Source organism: Schistocerca cancellata, chromosome 4 (genome assembly GCF_023864275.1).
Source record: "Schistocerca cancellata isolate TAMUIC-IGC-003103 chromosome 4, iqSchCanc2.1, whole genome shotgun sequence".
NCBI classification, from domain to species: domain Eukaryota; kingdom Metazoa; phylum Arthropoda; class Insecta; order Orthoptera; family Acrididae; genus Schistocerca; species Schistocerca cancellata.
Window position 1 is genome coordinate 126866357 of NC_064629.1, and position 25495 is coordinate 126891851.

The 25495-nt window shown below is 40.1% G+C and overlaps 1 protein-coding gene across 2 annotated transcripts in view; it reads left to right on the forward strand.

The window, feature by feature from the left end:
- The first annotated feature begins 783 nt into the window (after positions 1–783).
- The window catches only part of LOC126184582 (ankyrin repeat domain-containing protein 13C), a 112342-nt gene continuing 87630 nt past the window's right edge, over positions 784–25495 (forward strand). The window contains exons 1-2 of one of the 2 annotated variants that reach the window (XM_049927014.1): positions 784–1091; positions 4360–4401. In XM_049927014.1, coding sequence (XP_049782971.1) covers positions 977–1091; positions 4360–4401 — 157 coding nt within the window. In that variant the 5' untranslated portion in view covers positions 784–976. Of the gene's footprint in view, positions 1092–1157; positions 1229–4359; positions 4402–25495 lie in introns of those variants that run through there. The other variant, XM_049927015.1, reaches the window with a different exon arrangement.

A 25495-nucleotide genomic window follows, 5' to 3' on the forward strand; every position in this document is an offset into this window, starting at 1 on the left:
ATCCAGTATGTGATCCTTATTGGACAGAATTGATGGAGGACATTGAGAAAGTCAAGAGAAGGGTATTTCGTTTTGAATTATCACGATATAGGCGAGAGAGAGCGTCACAGATAACGATTTGGTGCCATAATGTGACAGCTAGTGTGAACTGACCTTTGGATTTGACTTTTTCACTGAACATGTTATTTAACGAAAATTGTTTCAGTGACTTATGTTCTTATCTATAAGCAGTATGGGTATCGGATGTGTGCTGTTATCCTTAAACCTAAAAAGTTGTTCGCTTTCAGGTATCTGACCTCCCTTGTGGAAGAACACTCAGTGGAAAAAATATCCAAGTCTTAGTGGAACATTTGTAATTTGTCCTCAAAATAAAGAGCAAAGTAGTAAAATAAAGTAAATTCATAGCTAAAATAAAACGCAGAATAATAAAATACATAATATGAAGCTACAAAATAACAAAATCCAGTACTAGAATGAACGAGCGTCGTGAAACTTCATTAACTTTCGAATGGGAGATGTATCGTTCTGTTCCGCCAAGTGTGAATCAGCCTTCATATAGGCTATTTGAAATTCAACAAATAAGAAAGTGATTTTTCTGAATTTATGAGAACAGTTATTGCAATTTCACAGAATAACCCGTTGATACAACCAAAAAATTAAGATCTGAAAATAATTTACATATTTAATTTTCGCTGCGCACGTATCGATGCTGTGTGTTGCACCAGTGTAAAATTACCGACTCCATATTGAAAGGAATAACTTTGGTTGTTCCGTATCTAAACAATCTTTGGCAATTGATTGTACTATTTTTGTGATTGTATTTTTTTGAAAGTGAGATGGAAAACAGTAGCGTACAACCCTCGCGTTGTAGGAAATTCTCAGCCGTATGAGAATGACTGTGACTGTGCAGCAGGGAAGGAGCTTGTTTCACGATGTGTTGTGCTGTGCTTTAATTTCGTGTGGTTAGTTTTAAGCTATGGCTTCAGATGAAGCAGACAGTTATCCGTTACATGAATGTGTGTTCCGCGGAGATGTTAGGAAATTGTCGGCGCTCTTACGGACCCATGATCTGGCAAAAAAGGATAAACATGGTATGGTTTCCTGATGATATGTTTCTTAGTTTTTATGACTTGTTTCACGCTGTCTCTTCTCCGCAAACTTTGTGTGTGTTGTGTACAAGTATTTCCCACAATTATACAACAGTTTTGTATGGATGATTAACTTTGAGGTAAGTGAGTAATAATTAAGTGCTAATCGTAATTGGTCTGAACATTATATAGTGATATTTGGAGGCCGAAAAACACTTGAAGTCACCCCCGATAAAAATTGGATTGTAAGTACTTTGCGAGCAAGTCGTTTATCGTTTGCAGAACTACACAGTACACTTATGTTAGTAGCAAGTGAGCAGTTTGCTATTTAATTTGTGCATAACATAAGCTTGCATATCTTGCTTCAGGGTAACAGGTACAGGAGATGATTAAAAAAATTGCCCGAACTGCACTATGGAACACACCAACAAATTCTCACAAAGGCTTGTTACTTCTTTATGGAAAAGAATCGCAGACACTTACGAAATATGCTTAGTAAATTAGGTTTATTTTGTAATTTGGTCTTTGGCCGTGCTGCCGTGGCACTGCTGCCGTCTACATCAGTATCGAGAGCTTGTGCATCGTACATTAAAGTATGTTTTCCTGTTACATTTTAAAATCTTGTTGACATTATCACTTCACGTGTGGATCTTACCTTTTAGGACTACAGCATTCATGTCTATCTTTACTCTAATTGAGGATGGTTGATGGAATGGTGATTAAAGATGCTGGACTCTTGTTTTGAGAACTGAGTTGAGATTTCCATCCAACCATTCCAAATTAGATTTCCCAAGGCGCTCCCAAATCACTGCAGGTTAATGCCAGCGTTAAAAAACTTGTCGCCCAGTGCTTGGTCATGTGGAACTTGTGACCCCAACCCCTAATTATGTCGTTTTGGACAGGGTGTTAAACCACAATCTTAATCGCTTTTGATGTAGTTTGTAATAATTTGATCATTGTTTATGTTCTCTGAAAATATAACTCGCATAGAAACACGTAGGCCTGTTTTTTATTGTAAAAACATCAATAAAAATAGTCCAAAACAAATGTCAGGGGAAATATTTTAATTTTTTACTATATTCTGAAACAGTCTTTACATTTTCTGTGTTAAAAAGTTTACAGCAATAAACTAGGATGTAAAGATGAGGCTATAGTCTGTGACCAATTTGTTAACTAATGGGCCTAACTCCATGATAAAATCCAGGAACTGTGCAGCGCTTTTATTCAACCGCTACTTAATAATTTGAGTGTGGGATCATAAGGCGCCATTATTGGGATGAGATGGTGTTTAGCACAATGGCCCCAGCCATGATCAGTGCTGTGAAAAGCAGAGGCATCCACTGAAATATTTAAACAGTACATTTAATTTATTTGCAATGAGTGGGTAATATTAGCAGTTTTCTACAGCTCAAATGAAAAATATAAAAGAAATAAGAAACTCACAGACTGTACCATTGTGAAGATTGTTTAATGGAAAATCTTTATTGGCAGTGTGTTATTGGGCTACACATTTTAAATTTATTGGGTATAACACCATCTATATTACTATCAAATATATAAAAGATAATGTGCCAATATTCTTTAGAATGTGCAGTGCAAAGTGTATGACAGAAATTCTTAAAACAGTTGTTATTGGGCCTCCTGTTTAACTTGATATTGAGTAAAGTAAATATCTGAATAAGGACCTATCACATCCCTACAAGCAGCGAAGAACTGATTTAGAATATAGTCTATAAGTTGGAAGATCTTCGGAACAGGTACCTCTGTATGTGAAATTCATGGGCACTAAGAACTTTCTTTGTGGGTATCCAGGGCCCCTTTACTGTTTTTCTGCCCTTCATGTTTAATCGGGTTTTTATTAATTGGGTCTTCATTTATCACTACTTTGTTAATCTGCAGTTACTTGCAAGGTGTTTCAAACCTATAGGATCAAACATTTATAGTTAGTAGAGGATTATAAAATGTGTACTTGGAGATGAAAAACCAGTGGTTGAAAATGAATATTTCAAGAGAGACAAAGCTTTGAATGAGTAATGCATGTAAATCACGCATTTGCAAACTGCTAATGTTTTTGCATCGGCATTGAGATGACAAGTGAAAAAACAAAGAGCATTGTTGGTAATGGATTTTTGGCAGATTGTTTTTAAATAGCAGCCTACAATAAGCCGTTTCCAGAAAAGGTGGTGCGTGAAACAACAAAACTGTATAGAAACTAGTTTGTAATGTTGTAGCTATTAGTTTTATTGTACAGCAGATATAAGGGATATTTGAATGTTTGGGTCTGTTTTTGTATGTGTTACTGATGTTTTTACGGAGTTTGACAGTTTTTACTTGGCATACTGTTATAAAAGTGTAAGTTGTCTATACCAATAAAATAACTACTTATTCGTTTCTGACTGTTAGTTGCATATCTCATAATACTTAGTTCAGCATCATCTGCTAGCTGTATAATTTTGATCCTTAAGGTTTGAGTCGACGTGTATATGGTAGTAAATATGGATGTGCAGTATATTGGTAAAAGTTACATAGTGGACCATCTTTGCATTTTTTATAGTTTATGTGCAATTCATGTTCACTGGCTTTGCCAGTGCAACCAAATCATCTTTCACCCTAACCTAATGGCTCTGGTAAGAGACTGGCCTGTATTGTAGCCCAATATTTACATTTGTGCCACATTTAACGCATTTTTCATCATAAATTCAGAGAACATATATCAGACAATGGACAAGTCTCCTATGCGTATTCCGATACACTTCATGCAAATGACAGCGATCCAGAGTTAGTTTTTCCATGATTTCCCTAAATCTCATATGGCAAATGCTGCTTCTTTGAACGAATATAGCCAGTATCTCTCCTCCCCTCCTACCCTCCAAGTGTGGCTCTTTCTCTAATGATCTCGTCAATGAAATGTAAACCCCTACTCTTCTTTCATCCCGTTATCATAATTCTGTGATCTTACATTGCTGAAGTGTGAACCAGTGGTATGACATGTAGGAAATAATTCCACATTCTTTAATATGAAGTAAGTAATTATGTTACTGCATTGAAAGTCTACAAGAATTTAGTTTTACTTCTATGTAGGTGAAAAGTGACAACCTAAGATTTTATTACCCATATAAATTATTTTTAGCCTTTGCATTTGTTCTTAAAAGATTCATCATCTTTGGTGATTGCCATTTTTAACTGCCTTGCTTATATTTATACTGATCCATATCATATGTTGTATTCCTATAAGTATTAGGAAATAAAAGAACTTTCTTTTTTTTTTCAGGAAATACTCCACTCCATTTGGCAGTGATGCTGGGCAGAAAAGGTATGTACATTTTCCAGTAGGCTGCTTTGAACTATGTGTAATTTTAGTCACTAAAGTAACAAGCAACTACACTTTGTGTATGTGCATAAGTATCAGGCTATTGTGGGTACAAGCAGCTTAATTTGAAGTCCTCTCTCACTTTTTACTGACATTTTAACAGTTTTATAATGAAATGTTCATGAGAAACTGTTTGGGCACTTGACTTCAAAGTACTTAACATTTTCCTAAAATGTTAAAAAGAAATGGAAATGGTGTAAATGAAAAAGAAAATCAAAAATGTAGAAGTTCTTTACCATTTATTTTATATTTATATTGTGTTGGCAATTTTATATTAGTTTCTAGTGTCAGATTTAGGTTGCAATTATCTTTCAGAGCATTCTGGAAAATAAAGGAGATTGATTTGTTTATCTAATGAGTGTGAGTTTTTTTCCTACGACTTTTGACTAATGGTAACAGTGTTACATGGTATCTGTGTATTCCATTGCAGTATCTTGCTAATGACTCTTAAGGTGCATTTTAGAGTGCTCATGATCACTAAGTGTTAAAGCATATTCTTATCACGTAGTCAGTAGTAGAAAATTATAGAAGTATGTGATAGCTGTGAGAATCATTTTTCAACTAATCACTGACCATTTATGTAGCAGTATAATATCTCTTGCATTTTCAGACATATGAGCAGTATTGAAATTTAAATGTCAGTGAGAATAGCTCTCGCAGATCTGTGGCCTGACATGTTGTCCTTCAAATGTATTAACTGCATGCTTCCACATAGTGAAGGATATTGTATTGCTGTATAAGACTGAGATGCAAGTCACACATATTTGTGGAATGTGCATTACAACTAAAGTCTGTTGCTAAACATTTTCAGTTCATATCTGTAATGTTATTGATACATAGTAATTGTGCTAGCCACTCTCCTGTTACTGGGTAAAATTCACCATGTACTGCTCCTTCTGTGACAAAGTAGGTGGAGGAGGAGATGAATCTAGTTTTAAAATTTCAGAAATTTAGTATATTGCAAAATATGAGATGTGATATTGGTATCATAAAGGCTACGGGAATAATTTTGAGGAAATTAATGATAATTATGAGGCAGTAAATATGTGAACAAGCAAAAATAGAAAGCTCATGCTTTCCCCACACTAATTTCTTTTTAGTGCAATGTCTTTTGATTAACTGGCCTATGTGGGACCGGATCTCAGGCCGGATAAAGAAATGGCTGGTTAATCAAAAAATTTTACCTAACTCATAAAATAATTTATTTATTTAGCTGAAAGTTGAAGTTTTTTGTTTAATACTGCATTATTATTATTATTATTATTATTATTATTATTATTCCTATTTTCATATCAAGAACATCAGATTAAAAGATTGCACATTCACGTAATGACAAACCACAAACTATCCAGACTAAAGAATCAAATTTTCAGTAGAGGTCTGATTTCTGCAGTCTGAGTCGCTTTTTCATTAGCTTTGAATAAATCATTCTTAGTACAGGATTTGTAGAGCTTCGTGCAGACATGAAGCTGGTGGTTGCTTGCTGTTCCTCAACATTCATAATATGGGTTCGTGGTGACTTATCCATAATGCTTCGTGTTCTGTTCATACTGAATAACGCCACTCCTGCATCTCATGTATGCTACAAATTTCACATTAATATTGTTGGTTTGTCCTACAAGCATTTTACTTCATCTGAGTTGTATGTGGCAAGATTTAGCTTTCCACCCATTGGAAAGTTTCAGTCTTCCAATGTGTTCATCCAACTAAGGGTTTCGACTGTCATTTTCCTCTTGTTTTTCTTCTCAAGCTCTGCCAGTGTCTGATTTCTGGCAGTGTTATGTCCATGATACGCTACATAATTTTGATGAGTTGGTCGTGGATATTATGTTCAGGTAAGCTTTCTCAATCAGAGCTGTTTCAATCTGTCTGGCATGAGCTAATCCTTAAAGAATGGTGCTGCATTTGCTGGTGTGGAGAAACACAGAGCAAGGACTGGCGTGTAACTAACATGTGGGTGCACATTAGATAATAAATGTGAGGCATGAATTGGTTTGGTATTTGGTTTGACAGGAACTGAGAGAGTTGACGTAGTAGAAAATGCAGGAATTAATAACCAGGAGGAGCCCGGTTAAAATATTGGATTACCCCTCTTTATTGAAGGTTTCTATAGTTTGCCAAAATCACTTTGGAAGGATGTGTTCATTTACAGCATTGGTGGTAAATGTCTGGAATGTGTTGCATTGTTTAAATGTTTGTGTGGTAACCCTATGAAGCAAGTAGTATGATTTTGCTAGAACATGTGAGACCAGTATTAGGAAAAGCTAAAAGAATACTAAGAATTTTTGAGAGAACTGCAGAAAAGTGGAATACTTCTATTAGAGAAACTACTTGTAACACTAAATCAACCTGTTCTTGAGTATTGTTCCAATCTCTGGGGGGTCATTATGATATTAAATAAAGCCTTAGAAGCACAGTTAGGATCAGATGGTCTAAACTACAGATCCATAGGTAATCAGTTCAATCTCTGGTCAGAACTAGGACATTTTATCTGTCATTTATCACTTGTTTCACTTCTGGCAATGTTTGTTAATGTGAAAATATCTTGTTGGACCATGGTTCAGAGTCTACATTAAAGTGTAGGTCCCAGTATAACTGGCTGGTTAAGTAAGCCTAAAGGCCAAAGGAAGGCAAGGTCATACCGGCTCCAACATACCAATCTTTTTTGTAGCTCATATTTAAAGGTAAATGTTAGACAGATGCTATAGAAGTCTGTAAATGGGACTTGATGGAAGAAAGATTATATTGTTTTCTATCACATTTGATAAGAGAGGGAATATGAGGTGAAGATGACTAGTGTAAGAAAAAGCAGATTAGAAATACATATGGAGACATACACGTGGCAGGCAAATTTTAAAAATCATGCCAGTTCTGTTGTACATGTTTTTTTTTTTTGTTTTTTGTTTTTTTTTTTTTTTTGTTTTTTTTTTTTAAATCAGTGTTGGGAACACTAATTGTGAGGTGTGAAAGAAATGCAAAATGATATATCAACAGCTGGTTTTAACTAGCCAATAAAAGCACAGCAGGCATATGACATGTTTTGTTGAAATAAATATAATTTTACCTTTCATGTTCTTACCTGACTGCAACATGAGATGCTATTGCCTAATTTCTAGTAAACCAGGAGAATGTGAAGAGAGACTTCGATGGTCCAGAGCCCTGGAATACTGAGAAATAGAAACATGTAACTTGGTCTGACGAGTCTACTTTTACACAGTTTCCTTCTACAGGACTTGTTCCCAAAAGTAGAACATCAGGAAAAGTATATAACGCAGTCTATGTTCTTCCAACTGTGAAGCACTGTGGATATTTTGTAACAGTTTAGGTAAGTAATTCAGTAGTTTCCAGTGGATTTTATGGTCAGGATGAAAGAAAGTGTAACCTGATAGTCAATGAAACCGTTTTAGTTCATCATATTCATTTAGTTGTGCAGATATTCTTTACAGCAGAGGATTTGCATATCCATACTCACAGCCATTGATGATGTACATGCATCAATACACAAGATTATTTAGGCTTCATTATATCAGGTGAATTTTCATCTTATTTTACCCAACCCCAGTGGAAAGTCAGCTCATGAATGGAGACAGTGTATTAAAAATGCAATAATAATTGAATTCATGGTAATCATATGGACAATTTATTGTTAATACTTAAAATAATGGAACTATTAATTGGAAAGAAGTTTACCAGCTCATGTAGTGTAACACACATTGAACTAATCTGTGAGACGTGGAGGTGAGCCAGACCTAAACTGAATTCACGTGTCAGATTAATGACCATGAGTTGGTATGCTGGCCAGTCTGGGTGTGGTTTGTAGGCAGTTTCCCATGCATGTTTAGATGAATGCTGGGCTGTTCCACCCAGTCTGCCTCAGCAAATATGATAAACAAACAGTTGAAATATGAAAATTCAGAGACAGGTGGCACACACAGTTTCCATCCCTTAGGTTACCTTGATAGCTGTGGTACCAGGAGGGGTATAAAATTTATCATATTCTGTGGACCCCTTAGTAGACGGGATGCACGCTAGGAGAAGGAAGATGAGGAAGAAGTTAATAAATAAAGAAGTTTAGACACTGTAGTGGTGGTGAGGAGAAGAGGGACCTGGCATTAGTAGCATCACCCACTTTAATTAGCACAAATATAGCTGAGTATCATGGGACATGGTGGAGAGATCTGTGTGTGCACCATAGACTCCCAAGCTACAAAAATTGTGTAGAACATTAGAGTAAGCATATACAAAAGCAGGTGATGAAGCAATGTACAGTAGCAGGCAGAAGTGTACCACATGATGTGACAGTTAAGTGTCCTCCTACCAGTTCTGTTTGTTGTATGTATTTCTTAAAATTTAACAAAGTTTTCACATTAATGTATATTTGGTGTTGGCTATTGTGTTATCATAGTATTCATTGTGTATGATGGAAAATATACCTAGTGTTGTACATAAATCAATATTTTTGTTGCTCATTTCTGTATTAATATTTCAAGAGAACACAGAAACAGAGTCTCCATGTGGAGCATGAGCCAGCATTACCATTTTGCTAAGAGTGGAAAACCATCCCAGCATTTGGCTTCAGCGATTTAGGAAAACAACTGAAACCTTAAATCTGGTTGGCTGAATGGAGATTTGAGTATTTGAACAGCTTTCCTGTCCTCCCATGTACAAGTCCAGTGTCTTATTGTCTTGCTTACTATGTGTGCTGTGCTGCACAATGAAAGCAGCCTATGACACACTTTTGTGTTGTTACTAGATTCATATGTCTCTGTAGTTCATTAACACTGCTTTATGGAGGTCACTGGTAAACCTATTACTGCATGATATAATGTTGCATGTTCTTAATAGAGGGTATGCCAGAGCAGTAGGTTTTTGAATTCCAATCAATATTTGAAAGTTATTTCCTTGCTGTAATGAGGAGGAGGAACTGTATGATATTTTCCCTCAGTGACACTGTGTTTGTACGCATCAGTTACAAATATCAGCTTTTTATAAAAACCAAGAATAAAGTGATCTGCCATTAGTTTGGTTTATGTTCCAAAATGTATGCAAAATTTTTTCGTGTCTGAGCATTATCATAATCAAAACAGAAAATCAAACTTCCCACAGTGAAACTTGTCACCAGTCCACATATAATTTGCTGTATTTGTGCACCCATTGCAACTTTAAACATTAGCAGTTGAAAACTGTGTTCCCTCCAACATTTTTTGAGTCATAATATGTAGCTCCAGGTGTGGTATTAAGCACCACAGGTAATCGTTAACAGTCATTAATATTAAGAAATGAACAGTCACAACCTTGGAGCAGTTGTAGATGAGACAGTCATATTCCTTGTCCCAGCATGTGACTTTTATAGTTATTAGATACAAAACTGAAAAGGATGATTCCAGATATTTTTGTAGTGAAAAAATAGCCAGCATTTAGGCATTGCTTAGAGAAACTACCCTTGCCCTGATCTAAACTGGATCACTTGGAAAGCTGTAACTCATCTGTTCGGCATAATAGCCAGGAATAAATTTCATACATGCAAGTGAGATTTTTCCAAGGAGGGAGAAAGATCATGCCTATGTTATGAAGAGTAGATTGTACAGTATCCCACAAACTGCTTTGGATGTCCTAATGCACATATGGTGGTTGATCTCATGAGTGCAAGGACATGTGGCCAAATTTTGGTCTAATGTTTTATAACTCTACTTCTTATTTTTAGTGTATTGTTTCTCATTTTGTATGTATGTAAAATTGTTTCGAAATGTTCTGTACTTATTTTGTATGTAATTGCATGACATCATCTGTATGAATGAATACTGTTGCTAAATTCAGGCAAGGTACCTCGTCACATAGTGCCCAGGGTATTCTCATTATGCTCATACCAGAATAGGAAACATTTCTTTTTGACTTACTCACTTGTCAGCCAAGTAGCCAACAAGAAACTCATGCTCTCTCATCTCTAATCAGCGTTTCTATTTCACCGTGCTTTTAAAAAAAAAAAATTAGGGATATTGTTCAGTGCCTATGGCAAATGCTCTCTGATGTCATAAACGGTGTCAAAACAGTATCCTTGCAGCACAGATATTAATTTTGTAATAAGAAAGTCATATGGAGTGAGGTTTGGAGAGTTGTGTGGCTGAGGAGGACAGTTGTCTACATTTTAGCAGGCATCGTCATGATGAAATAATCACAAATAATCTTGCTACAAGTGTGTTCTCTATTTTTGAATTTTCTCTTGAAACCTGTTCAACAATTTGCATAGTAATAATGCTTGAGTGTTTAATGTTTGACGTGAACAATTCCATTGACGAGCATCACTTTGACATTGGTTTGATACACTCATTCATGGTTTGAACATGAAGATATTTACCACTCGACTCTGATTACTGGACTTTTATCTCAGAGTCATAACTGTATTCTCATTCAAAGTGTTCCTTCTGCTCTGTAGTCAACAAATGAGGAATGAAGGCTGTCGAAAATCTATACCTTTCTGAGCAAGGTTGGCTGTTGTAAAGACACTGCACTGGTGGTTTGGATCTCGGTCTTACCATCCCAATTTTTTTCTTAATTCTCACCACATGACACAGTTGGGGTCCATTGTCTTCTGGAAGTTTTCTGTCAGTTATTGGTGATTTGTGTACCAGATCTGTGATTTAATTAATGTGAGAGCTGATTGCTGTGGTCTGAACCGTACCCAATTGAAAATCGTTTTCAAAGGATTGATGACCACATTTTAATTGGGAGAACATTTTGGTCCTTGCACACCACCTTCATATTATTGCTTCTAAAGCTCAAATTTGTCCATAAACATTTTCCTTGCTTTCAGCCGAAAAAAAAAAAAATTGCGTTTGTAGAAATTTCTTTCCTTAGGGCAACTATTTCATGTTATCTTTTATTAGAGCATGGGCAGCTGAATTTGTAGAAATTTCCTTCTTTATGACAACTACTTTATTTACTTCATTCTTAGAGGATGGCTGGTTTCAAAATATATATAATGGCTTAGTTTCTTATTGCTGCTTGAATAATGCAGGCTCATTGTAGAATATGTGGAAATGCATTGCAACGATTACATTGGCAGCATTTATTTACCGTCTAGATATTATTATGAACGTAAATCTGAATTGCATCCTGATGTATGCAACGGGTGTAGGTGATTTGTACTCTTTCGGTGCAGTAAGCATAAAGTGATGTGCAGGTGAAATTAAGTTGTGTGTTTCAAAATCAGTCATGCTCTAAGAAACAAGTAAACAAAATATCTGTTGTAAACAAGATGATGTCAATATGAAACAATGTGGTTACTAGAGGAGCTGTGGTAGATACAGTGCTTTAAATGGCAGTTTTTGATAGATGTCATTTGTGGCATCAGTTGCATTTTCTGCTATAAACTGCTTCTTTTTCTGCCCAGCTATATACAGGGTGTATAAAAAAGGATGGCGTAAACGTACACGGCTGAAAGTACACAATAATAGAAGCACAAATGTCAAGTAAACGTGGGCTCTAAAACGCATACTTTAAGAGCTATGAGATATTGTGATTCTCAGTATTGTGAAACAAATCTCTTCTACTGAAAGCTCTTTGCTTTCCATATTTTGAGAAGTGGTAGTATGGCCCAAAACAAGAAAAAATGTCCAGTAAACATGTGCTCTACAATGCATACCTTGAAAGTTATGAGCACTTGTCCATTAGAAGAGTTGTGTTCCAAAGTACCCAAGATGAACTGGTGTCGTAGCTGTTAAGATATGCATTTTAGAGCACATGTCAATATTAAACAATGTGGTTACTTGAAGAGCTGTGGTAAATACAATACATTGCTTTCAATGGTATGTTAGTGCTTCACTACTATAAAAGAAAAAGAAGAAGAAGAGCAGTTTGTGATAGACTTCATTTGTGGTATCAGTTGCATTTTCTGTCATAAACTTCTTTTTTTCCTTCCCACCTATATACAGGGTGTATCAAAAAGGATGGAGTAAACTTTCATGGCTGAAAGTACACGATAATAGAAGCACAAATGTCAATTAAACATGGGCTCTAAAATGCATACCTGAAGAGCTATGAGATGTTCTTCTCTTCTTGTTTTGGTCCATACTACCAGTTCCCAAAATATGGAAAGCAAAGAGCTTGCAGTAGAAGAAATTTGTTTCACAATATTGAAAATCAAGAATATCTTGTAGCTCTTAAGGTACGTGTTTTAGAGCCCATGTTTGCTTGACATTTGTGCTTCTATTATCATGTACTTTCAGCCATTTAAGTTTGTGCCATCCCTTTTGATACACTCTTTGTATTAAGTGTTACAGACAGGATTTGCTCAAGCGGCATATGTTTAAATCAGTGTTTCCCAAAATGTTCTGTGGAACTCTGGTGTGCGACAAGTTCTGAGAAAAACTGTTAATAATGTGGTGGTCTTTTTTTCTAACATTTTGATGATACTATTTTTTGTTTTATTATAGTTGTGATTTAAAATTGAAATGAGCACTGAATAAAATAAGTTTCCCTCATTTTTAAGTATTAATAAAAATGAACAAGGTGTTCCATCAAAGTGCCTGAATTCTCAAAGTGTTCCACCAGAAGAAAAGTTGTCAAACCTGTGGTCTAAATGTCCATGTATGGGCTGTGGACAGCATGGCATCTGTGAAGAAAATGGAAGATCCGTGTTTAACTGCCCATTGACACCAAGGTCAATAGAGATGGAGTACCAGGTGTACCAGTATGAAATGAGCGTTAAGATACAAATGTGTCGATAGGGAACATTTGTTGTGAACGAACCTTAATTTTTTTTTTCGTTGGTATGATATCTGTCAAAGATATTTAGTATACATCAAGTCATGGAACAAACATCATCATATGTTTTCATCATGTTAACAATGTCGAATTTTGTACCATAAAGTGATGATTTGCGGAAAGCATTAATTTTTTGGTTTCGTTTGAAAAAAAGTGGTGCAGAGTCGCATCAAATGCTTGTCGATGCATATGGTGATCATGCTCTATCAGAAGAAACATGCAAAAGATGGTTTCAACGGTTCAGAAATAATGATTTTGATGTAAGAAATGAAGAATGTGGAAAACCACCAAAAAAGTTCGAAGACGCCGAATTGCAAGCAATATTGGATGAAGATGATACTTTGAGACAGAAGCAAATGGCAGCAATGCTAAATGTTGCACAACAAACAATTTCTGATCGTTTGAAAGCTATGGGAAAGATCCAAAAGTGTGGAAAATGGGTGCCACGTGAATTGAATGAAAGACAGATGAAATACTGGAAAACCATTTGTCAAATTTCTTTCAAAGACATGAAAGAAAATCAATTTTGCATCGAATTGTTACTGGCAATGAAAAATGGATTTATTTTAAGAATCCTAAATGGGAAAAATCATGGGTTAATCCGGGACAACCATCAACATCGACTGCAAAACTAGATCGATACGGCAAGAAGACAATGCTCTGTGTTTGGTGGGATCAGAAAGGTGTGGTGTAGCATGAGCTTCTAAAACCCAGTGAAACTGTGAATACTAATCGCTACAGACAACAAATTATCAATTTGAACCATGCATTGATTGAAAAAAGACCAGAATGGGCCAGAAGACATGGCAAAGTAATTTTTTTACACGACAATGCACCTGCACACAAAGCAAAATTGGTTCAGGATACAATCAAAACACTTGGCTGGGAGCTGCTACCCCATCCGTCGTATTCACCAGATTTGACCCCTTCCGACTACCATTTGTTTTCATCAATGGGACATGCATTGGCTGAGGAACACTTCGATTCCTACGAAGAAGTCGAAAATTGGGTGTCCGATTGGTTTGCGTCAGAGGCGAACATTTCTATTGGCGTGGTGTCCACAAAATTCCAGAAAGGTGGTCAAAATGTATAGAAAGCAATGGTCAGTACTTTGAATAAAATGTTTTTACTTTTCAATTCAAAATTAGTGTTTCATTTTCACAAAAAATGCTCATTTCATACCGGTACACCTGGTACATACTTGGATTTGGAGAAGGAATTCTGCCATTCCGTTTTCAAAGGAACCATCCTGGCATTTGTTTAAGTAATTTAGAGATACCAGGGAAAACGTAAATCTGAACTACCAAATGGGCATATGAACTGCCGTCAACCTAGAAAGAATCCACTGTCTTATCACTGCACCACACCCTGCTTGTTCCTGCCTGCTGCAAGCTCGCCCTGTAGCTGCTCAATAATTTCGACTGTAATGTCTAACTGAATCTTTAGTTTGTTGCTTTCTGTGACCTCAGCCCAATAGAACAACTGTTTCCAGTAATGGGAAAGAGGAAATTGATAAATGAGCAATGTGATGTTCATTGTGCACGATTCTCGATGATGAATCCTAAGCTGGATTATCCATAACTTTGAAAACAAGAGACTTGTTCATGACATGGCACAAATACCTGTCACAGAAAGATGGTACATTTTGGAATTTTAGTTGTACCGATGTGTGTGATAACTGGAAGTACAGCATCTTCTGTTTAGTGTTCTCTCATTTCTTAGGTGGTTGGTGATTTTTGTGTGGGAAGAAATTGAGGCAACACTTGAGAGGCCTTCATAAACTTAATACAATTTGGTTATAAAAGAAAAGAAAAAAACCTCAGAATTGTTGAAATGATTATCAGAAGAACTGGGAAAATTCTCAACACAATTCTAAACAGAATCAAATTGAATCTGTTTCAGTGTTTGATTCAGATGTAATGACTAAAATGGTGTTTCATATTTTATATTTAAATAAATACACCATAAACTGATAAGAAGGTGATCTTTGAAGATATGATCAAATAAATCCACAAGTATGTCCAGGAATAAAAATTTAGTTTTCTTTGAAACAAAGCGCTATCAATTGCAAGAACTTGGTTTCTTCTTGTTGTCTGTGTTTTGTTATCTCTTTCTGTTTGATTTATTTGTAAATGAGATGCTGGGAAGTGATTCTGGTTGGGTATCAACTTATTGTCTGTTGTGTAAAATGAAGGTAGTTTGAATATGCTTTGAGGTATGTGTGTCTTCCTCCTTCTCCCTTTTTTTCCCCCCATTTCCCCTCTCTTTACCATCCATACGCACATTTGCAGCTGTAAACACTGATATTTGTATTTGACAAACCATTTAATATACTGTATACCACACTTCATGTTACCCCATCGAAGATATGTGCAAATGGATGAGTGAAAGTGCCTATCAAGACAAAATCTTAGTGTTCAATTACCCATCTCTTACACAAGAGGACACACAAATTCAGTTTTCTTAATCAGTCAAACATGTAAATAGCTGGACAGTATTTTCCTACATGTTCATCTCAAACGGTGCGTGGGAAAAATGAGCACTTAAATTTTTCTGTGCAAGCCTTGATTTCTCCTATTTTATAGTGATGATCGTTTCTCCTTATGTAGTTGGGTGCCAACAGAATGTTTTTGCAATAGGAGGAGGAAACTGGTGATTGAAATTTCATGAAAAGATCCTGTCGCAATGAAAAACGCCTTTGTTTTAATGATTGCCACTCCAATTCACTGTCTCCCCCATTTCACAATAGTACAAAACAAACCACCTTCCTTTGAACTTTTTCAATGTCATCTGTCAGTCCCACCTGATGTGAATCCTACACCACGTAGCAATACTCTAGAATAGGGTGGACAAGCGTCGTGTAAGCAGTATCTTTAGTAGAGCTGTTGCACCTTCTAAGTGTTCTGCCAAAGAATCACAGTCTTTGGTTTGGTCTACCCAAAACATTATCTATGTGATCGTTCCAGTTTATTTTATTTGTAATTGTAATCCGTAAGTATTTAGTTGGATTTACGGCCTTAAGATTTGCATGACTTATTGCGTAATCGAAATATAGCGAATTGCTTTTAGTACTCATGTGAATAACTTCACACTTTTTATTATTCAGGGTCAATTGCCACTTTTCACACCATACAGATATCTTATCTAAATCATTTTCCAATTTGTTTTGGTCATCTGATGACTTTAAAAGACGGTAAATGACAGCTCACCTGCAAACAATCTAATAGGACTACTCAGATTGTCTCCTTTGTCGTTAATGTAGATCAAGAAAAATAGAGGGCCTATAACACTTCCTTGGGGATTACCAGATACTACTTCTATTTTACTCGATGACTTTCTGTCTATCACTATGAACTGTGCCCCCCTGCGGATCTGGGGTTAGAATAGGCCTGCGGAATTCCTGCCTGTCATAAGAGGCAACTAAAAGGAGTCTCTCACGTTTCAGCCTTTATGTGATAGTCCCCTGTAGGGTTTGACCTCCATTTTTCAAAATTTTTCCGAAGAGTGAGCCAATTGGAGAAGGGCGCCTTACATGGTGCATCATGTCCATCGTGCATTGACATCTTTAGCCTGTTTTCTCATTGTTGCATTGCAATCCTGCTCACTCTCCGTCTCTTGGGCGAGGATACATTCCTGGGTGCAGTTTTCACAATCCACTATGCTGTGTCGTTTTCTTCACCGACAACGACCATGGACTTCTTTGCACCTGATATCCAGCACGGTAGCCAGTCCATTGTGGTGGGGTCGCCATGTACCCTATTGGTTGTAGCCCCCGAAACAACACGGGAATCGTTCTGCTGATGCCTGCACTGTTAACTTCCCGCGTATGCCAAGGAGTAGATGCCTATCTCCCTGGGGCGTTGCTACTCCCGGCAATGGCCATCCTGCCAGGTGGCCGTGCTGTGGCTGGGTGGCACCCGTGGGGAGGGTCCTTGGTCGCAGTGGGTGGCATCAGGGCGAATGACATGCAGCTAAGCGTGGCACATCCTCTCTTGCTGGTGGCCAGCCGCCAGCAGTCTCTAAGTGTTCCAGGGCTCAATTTAATGCAAAGACGTATGACCCCAAATCGTTTCCCTCTCTAGCCACACCATGGCAGGAACGAAAGGCTAAGAATTTCAGTGAAGTTTATTTGCACCGCTACGTAGTATGTGCAAGAGCTGATGGGGAATCCTTTGTGTCCATGAAGCCTCAGTTCTTTGTACAGCATTTAGAGGACAAGTTTGGGGAGGTGGAGGACTTGTCCAAAATGCACTCTGGGTCACTTTTGATAAAAACAGCATCCTCTGCCCTGTTATGGGCATTACTCGCTTGTAACAAGTTGGAGGATGTTTCTGTCAGCGTAACACCCCATGAAAGCTTAAATATGGTCTAGGGTATTATATTCTACAGGGACCTTCTTTAGCAGTCTGATGACGAGCAGCATGCCAATTTAGAGCAGTGAGGTGTTCATTTCATCTGGCACATTCATTGGGGTCCGAGGGATAATCAGGTTGCCTTCATCGTGGCCTTCGAGGGTGATACATTGCCTGAGGAGGTCAAGGTGATGGTCTGCTGCTGTGATGTCAAGCCCTGTGTCCCTCCCCTGATGCGGTGCTTTAAGTGCTGGAAGTTCGGCCATATGTCTTCCTGCTGTACTTCCTGTCTCACATGTTGAGATTGTTTATGCCCATCACATCCCAATACTCCATGTGCCCCACCTCCCATCTTTGTCAACTGTGGAGAGCATCATTCATCTTGCTCGCCAGACTGCAGGATTTTAGAGAAACAGCGGAAAATCATGGAATGTAAGACCCTGGACCGACTGACCTACACTGAGGCTAAGACTCCATCCTATGCGAATGACTTCCTCTTATGCCACTAGAACAACAGTGATAGCGCCATAATTTCAGCGAATTCGAGTCTGTTCCCCAAGCCATAAGACTACACATGCCCCCTTGACCGTGGGTGGCACTACCATCCCTGTTGCTCCTGCACCGCCTACTTCGGGAGAAACACCCCCTGACCCATCGGGGATGTCCGTCCCCACTTCTAAGTCAGAGAAGCGTCCAACTTCTTCGGCTCCTCTTGCTCGGAAGGGGTCCCTTGGGTCCTTCCCCCCTCCCTTCCCAGGTTTCCACCAGTGAGAAAGATGACGCCAGCCAGTGGCGTAAGTGCCCACAAGCAGCTGGTCATAGGGCTCCATGATCCTCCTCAGTCCCGGAGACTGAATCAGTGAAGCCCTCCCAGCCAGTGAAACCCAAGGAGCAGCGAGAAAAGTCCAAGACGAAGACCTCAAAGACCAAGGAACTTGCGGTGCGCCCACCCCACCTCAACCTACAAGCTCTCTGTCTGAGGATGGGGTGATATTCTGGTGTCCACTGAGGACCTAGATCTCGCCGGACCCTCAGACACCATGGAAGTCGATAGCACAGGTACTCAGTTGGTGGCAGCAGCTGATCCAGTGGGGTAATCTGCCTCTTCAGTTCATGGCTTTTTCTGCCCCGAACAATGTCATCCTCCAGTGGAATTGCAGTGGTTTTCTCCACCACCTTGCTGAGCTCTGACAACTTCTCAGCCTTCACCCTTTCTTCTGCATTGCTCTCCAGGAAACTTGGTTTCCGGCAATGCGAACCCCTGCCCTCTGTGGCTATTTGGGTTAATATAAGAATTGGGCAGCTTATGAGAGGGTATGTGGTGGAGTCTGTGTCTTCGTCCTTAACTCTCTTTACAGTGAGTGTGTCCCTCTTCCAACACCTTTAGAGGCTGTCTCTGTTCGGCTCTGGACGCCACTGGCTGTTACTGTCTGCAGTATGTATCTTCCACCGGGTGGTGATGTCCTGCAGCATGTATTGGCTGTGCTGAGTGCCCAATTGCTGCTACCTTTTCTGTTATTGGGTGACTTTAATGCTCATAACCCTTTGTGGGGTGGATTGGTGGCAACAGGCCGAGGCACTGTCATTGAGCAAGTGTTGACACAGCTCGACCTTCCTCTTTTAAATAATGGTGCCTCCACACATATCAGTGTGGTGCATGGCACATACTCAGCCACCGACCTTAGGGTCTGCAGCCCTTGCCTTCTACCATTTGTCCAATGGAGTGTGCATGATTACTTGTGCGGTAGTGACCACTTTCCAATCTTTCTGTCACTGCCACTTGTCACTCACATGGGCACCTCCCAAGATGGGCTTTGAATAAGGCTGACTGGGACTCGTTCGCCTCTATTGCCACTCTTGAGTCTCTTTCTCATGGCGCCATTGATGTGGTGGTTCACACGATCACCACTGACATCATTTCTGCCATGGAATCTGCAATTCCCTGTTCTTCCGTGACCCCTTGGTGGAGGACTGTGCCTTGGTAGCCACTAGAGCTCGCTGAGGATCATTGGAGCACCTCATTACCTTTCAACTGCTCCGTGCCCGAGCCCAACGCCTTATTCGCCTATGGAAGCAGGAGTGCTGGGAATAGTATGTCTCCACCATTGACACCCGTACCTCTCCATCTCAGGTTTGGTGCAAGATTAGGCGACACTCTGGGTATCAGACATAGGTCAGTGTACCTGGACTTTCACTGACTGGAGCAGTCTGTACTTAATCAGAAACAATTGCAGAACTCTTAGCAGATCATTATGCTCAGAGCTCTACTTCTACGAATTACCCACTGGCTTTCTGCTCCCTGAAGAGCAGTTGGAAAGTCAAAGCCTTTCAGTCCATACCAGCAACATCTCCTCGACCCTTTCAACTGTATCTGGGTTGAGGGTGAGTTCCCCTCTCAATGACAGGAAAGCATTATCGTCCCAATGTTGAAGCCTGCAAGAACCCCCCAGAGGTGGACAGCTACCACCTCATTAGCCTCACCAACGTTATGTGCAAGTTTCTCGAACACATGGTGAGCTGGAGGTTGAATTGGCTACTTGAGTTTCGGGGCCTTCTGGCGGCTTGGTCCCAGGGTGTGTTCCGTAAGGGCTGTTCTGTCACCAGTAATCTGGTCTGCCTGGAGTCTGTCATCTGCACAGAATTTGCGTGCTCTCAGCCATCTGGTCGCCGTCTTTTTTGACATGCGGAAGGTGTATGATACGATGTGGCGTCATCACATCCTCACCACGTTTCATGGGTGGAGTCTTAGGGGCCCGCTCCTGCTTTTTATTCAAATTTTCTTTCACTTCATTCCTTCCACGTGTAAGTTGGTTCCTCCCATAGTTCCTCCGAAGTCCAGGAGAATGAGGTCCCGCAAGGCTCTGTCTTGAGTGTCTGCCTCTTTTTAGTTGCTATCAATGAGCTAGCTGCAGCTGTGGGAACGTCGGTATCGGCTTCTTTGTATGCTAATGACTTTTGCCTGTAGTATAGCTCCACTGGCATTGCAGTTGCTGAATGGCAACAACAGGGCGCTATACGCAGGACACAGTCTTGGGCCACCACGCACGGCTTCCAGGTCTCGGCTGCTATGGTCTGCGTCATGCATTTCTGCCAGCGTCGCACTGTTCACCCTGAGCCATGGCTTTATCTTGATGGCGAACCTCTTGCCATGGTGAAGACACATCGGTTTTTGGGATTGCTTTTTGATGCCCGGTTGACTTGGCTCCCTCATATACGGCAGCTTAAAGAAACATTGTGGCACCATCTTAACACTTTTCATTGCTTGAGTCACACCAGCTGGGGTGCCAATCTGTCTACCTTTCTACGACTGTATCAGGCATTGATTCAGTCCCGTCTCGATTATGGGAGCCTGGCTTTCCGTTCGGCATCGCCTTCCGCATTGCGATTGCTTGACCCCATACTTTACTGCAGGATCTGACTCGCAACTGAAGCATTCCGCACAAGCCCTGTAAACAGCCTACTTATGGAGTCTGGTGTCCCTCTATTGCGGATGTGGCACCAACAACTACTGTCCGCTTATACTGCACATGTATTTAGCTTTCCCGGGCATCCAAATTACCGTCTCCTTTTCACCAACTTGGTCGTCCATCTTCCAGAACGGCAGCCCCGGTCAGGGTGTACGATCGTGGTTCGCATCTGGGCTCCTCTCTGAGCTCAAGTTGTGCCCTCTCCCACCTCTTTTCCAGGCCCATATACATACAACCCCATGGTGTGCGCCCCGTCCATGCATTCGGCTGGATTTGGCACAGGGTCCAAAGGACTCAGTCCCTCCTGAGGCCCTCTGCCGCCGCTTTCTTTCCATACTTGCTGTGTTTCATGGCTCTGACGTAGTCTATACCGACAGTTTGATGGTTACTGGTCGAGTTGGTTATGGTCTTACTCTTGGGGATCATTCTAAGCAACGCTCATTGCCTGCTGGCTGCAGTGTTTTCACTACCGAGCTGGTCGCCATTTCTCACGCCCTAGAGTATACCCACTCCTGCTCAGGTGAGGCCTTAGTTATCTGTAGTGGCTCCCTGAGTGGTTTATGAGCTATCAATCAGTGTTTCCCTCGCTCTCGTGTGGTGATGGTTATCCAGGAGTCCATCCATACTCTTGCCAGTTGCGGCCACTCTGTGGTATTTATGTGGACCCCCGGGTCATGTCGGCATCCCGGGTAATGAACGTGTTGACACGCTGGCCAAACAGGCTGTCGGTGCACCAGCTTTGGAGATTGGTCTTTCGAAGTGTGATCTCCGTTCAGTTTTGCAGCAGAAGGCCCTTGGTACCTGGAGTTTTGAATGGCGCACCCTGCCTTCACCCAACAAACTTCGGATAGTCAAGGAGACTACTGCTGTGTTTCGCTTCTCCTTGCGGGCCTCTCGCAAGGACTCTGTTGTACTCTGCCAGATGCACATTGGCCACACCTGGATGACACATGGTTATTTACTGCACCGGAAGACCCACCTCTCTGTCACTGTGCTTCAGCATTGACAGTGATCCACATTTTGTTGGACCGTCCACTTTTAACTGCACTCAGGCAGACGTTTGCACTGCCTGATACGCTCCCTGCACTTTTAATGGATGATGCTGCCATGGCAGGCTTAGTTTTGAGGTTTATTCATGCAGGGGGCTTTTATCACTCAATCTGAGGGTTTGTCTCTTTCTTTTGTGTGGAGTCTGGCCTTTGTCCTATGGTTTTAGATTGGGTTTTTAGTGTGTCTCTTGGTGGTTGGCTTTTCCTTTTTTTGTTTCCATGGTTGACCATTCATTGTAACACTCTGTGTGTTTTTAATTCCTTTTTTCCGGTCTTTGTCTATGTCTTTCTTGTTCTGTGTCATCCCTTGACATCTCCGTTGCTTGTTTTTGTTCCTTGTGGATGTTTCATGATAGTGGAAAAAGGGACCGATGGCCTTTGTAGTCTGGTCCCTTCAACCCCCACAAACCAACCATCCAACCAATATGAACTGTGATCTTTATGACAGGAAAGCACGAATCCAATCGCACAACTGAGGCAATATTCCACAGGCACGCAGTTTGGTTAGAAGACACGTTTGAGGAACGGTGTCAAAATCCTTCTGGAAATCTAAAAATGTGGAATCATTTTTATATCCCCTGTCAATAGCTCTCATTACTTCATGAGTATAAGGAGCTAGTTGTGTTTTACGAGAACGATGTTTTCTGAATCCATGCTGACTATGTGTCAATAAATCATTTTCTTTGAGGTAATTCATAATGTTCAAACGCAGTATATGTTCCAAAACTCTATTGCAAATCAACATTAGTGATATGGGCCTATAATTCAGAGGATTACTCATATTTCCCTTTTTGGGTACTGGTGTGATTTGTGCAATTTTCCAGTCTTTAGGTACAGAACTTTCTGTGAGCGAGCGGTTCTATATAATTGCGATATTGTTGTGATATTGGTGTCACAATTACTGAGTTTGGTTGAATTATATCTGAAACTTGTTGAACAGTAATGTTGCAGTTAAAATAAGTATTCTGAATATTTTAGCTGAGAATATTCATACTCTTTCAAAACTAAAAGGAAAACTGTGTGACACATTAATGCCAGATCTGTGGGATAAATTACTGATAAAAACACAAACCATCTTGCAAGAACACATTTGCTTGTGATACTCTTGAGTTTCAGATGTAAAACGGTGGTGGTAGTGATGTGCACAAGTCTGTTGTGCTCTGACAGATAGCTGGAAACAAGATGTGTGTGTACATTTTTCATAGTAGAATCTGCAAGCAGCTACCGACCTAAGTAAGATGAAACTGAATTGACTGACACTACCAACCAGTATATGGCTGTTGTAAAGAAGGTGGTTTATACCTGTCTATTATGTATTAACAAGGGTCGGTGCAACATGAAACTGTCACCATGAAGGTAAAAAAAAGAAAACAGCCAAACATAATGCCATCCCTGTTTTGGGTTCACAGGTGGGAATTGCACCAAGGGAGACATAAGAAAAGGATGACAGTAATACGAAGTTTGAAATAGTAATCATCTGGAATGTGGTAATGAACAGCACATATGGGAAATGTGTAATATCAGTACAAAATGAATCAACAGGAGTGTGTTTGTTAGTCAGGTGAGAAACTGATGAGATACTTGCCCAGACTGCAAATAGTGCATTAGTTATCATATTAAAGTAAGAACAAGACAAAATGGATTTGTCTACTAGAGTGATTGAACATGTGAGGCAAAATTTTAATGGTGTGCTGAGACCAAATGTTGATGTTGCCCATCAGGAGAACAGTCATTTTTAAGTTAAATTGTCTAAATTTTGTTGTAATGGCCCAGTTTTAAATGTATCAGGATTTTATAACAACATAACAATAGCTCATATAACTTAGGATTAAAGGAAATCACCGATCAAAAAGCAGTAGCATTGAGTTGTCAATAGGCATACATAAAAGAAAGAAAACTTGCTATCTTTCAGAGTTGTCCTGTGACAAGCTAGAGTGAAATGCACACGACCCCCCACCCCTCCCGACACACACACACACACACACACACACACACACACACACACACACACACACACACCTCTATGTGGCGCCAGCTAGACAAACAGTGACAATGCTATTTTGCAGCAGGTGGACTGGTTGTGGTTGGGGTACTGTTGGTTGAGGTGGGTGGAGAGGGAGGCAGGAGGCAGCAAGAGGGACTGGAGGTGGGTGGCTAGTGGTTCAGAGGGAGGCGGCTGGTTTGCCAGCTAGAAATGTGCGAAGGAGGGCTAGCAGGTATATGGGCTTGCATGATTTTAGCAGATGGCGGGAGTGGTGTTTGCTGATGGCGACCTGGGTGGTGGGTACAGGGACAGTGAGTTACGAGAGATTAAGGCCAGGGTGATTGTGGGATTGGAGGATGTATTGTAAGGATAACTCCCATCTGTGTAGTTCAGAGAAGCTGGTGGTGCAGGGAAGGATCTAGATGGCTTGGATTGTGAAGCAGCTGTTGAAATTGACCATGTTGTGATCAGCTGCAACTTTGTTCTTGACAACGGCTTGGTGTTGGCCATTCATCCTGGTGGACAGCTGATTATCAAGAACAGAGTTGACTACCCAGTGGCATAACATGCAGTGGAACACAACATGCTCAATTTATATGGCTGCTTAACAACCCAAGTCATCTCTATCTTCCCCACCACCAACAGCTTCTCTTAACTACGCAGATAGACGTTATCCTTACAACACATCCTCTGGTCATGTAATCGTCTTGCCCTCAATCTCAAGTAACACTCTGTCCCTGCATTCTACACCCAACAATTTCCCCTTCATCTTCTACACCCAACAATTTCCCCTTCATCTGAACTGTCATCCCCTCCTAATTGACATCCCCCACATGCCAGCCAATATACCTCCAACCCCTTCTTCCTGCGTTCCTAGCTGGCAAATCGACCGCCTCCCTCTGAGCCACTAGCCACCCACTCCCAGTCCCTCTTCCTGCCTCCTGCCTCTCCTCTATCCCTCTACCCACCCCACTTGACGCTACCCCCACCACAACCAGTCCGCTTGCTACAAAATAGCATTGTCACTATTAGTCTAGCTGGCACCATATTGGTGCATAGGGGTGTGTGTGTGTGTGTGTGTGTGTGTGTGTGTGTGTGTGTGTGTGTGTGTGTGTGTGTCCCTCTAGCTTGTCAAAGCATAACTCCAAAAGCTAATAACTTTTCTTCCTTTTGTGTGCACCTGTTGAAATTCAGCACTTGTGCTTTTTGGTAAGTGGACTCCTTTCATCCTAAAGCATTTACATTCTGCAAGAACTTTCCTACAACTTTTATAACCTTAGCTCAGCTATTTGATATTATTTTGCTTATACTTTTTATGTGCAGAAAAATAAGGAACAGGACTTAAAAAAAACTATAGGAGCCCTGAGAAGTCCTTCATAAACTGATTCAGCTTATATTTTCATTTTTCTCTTGTCTCATTAA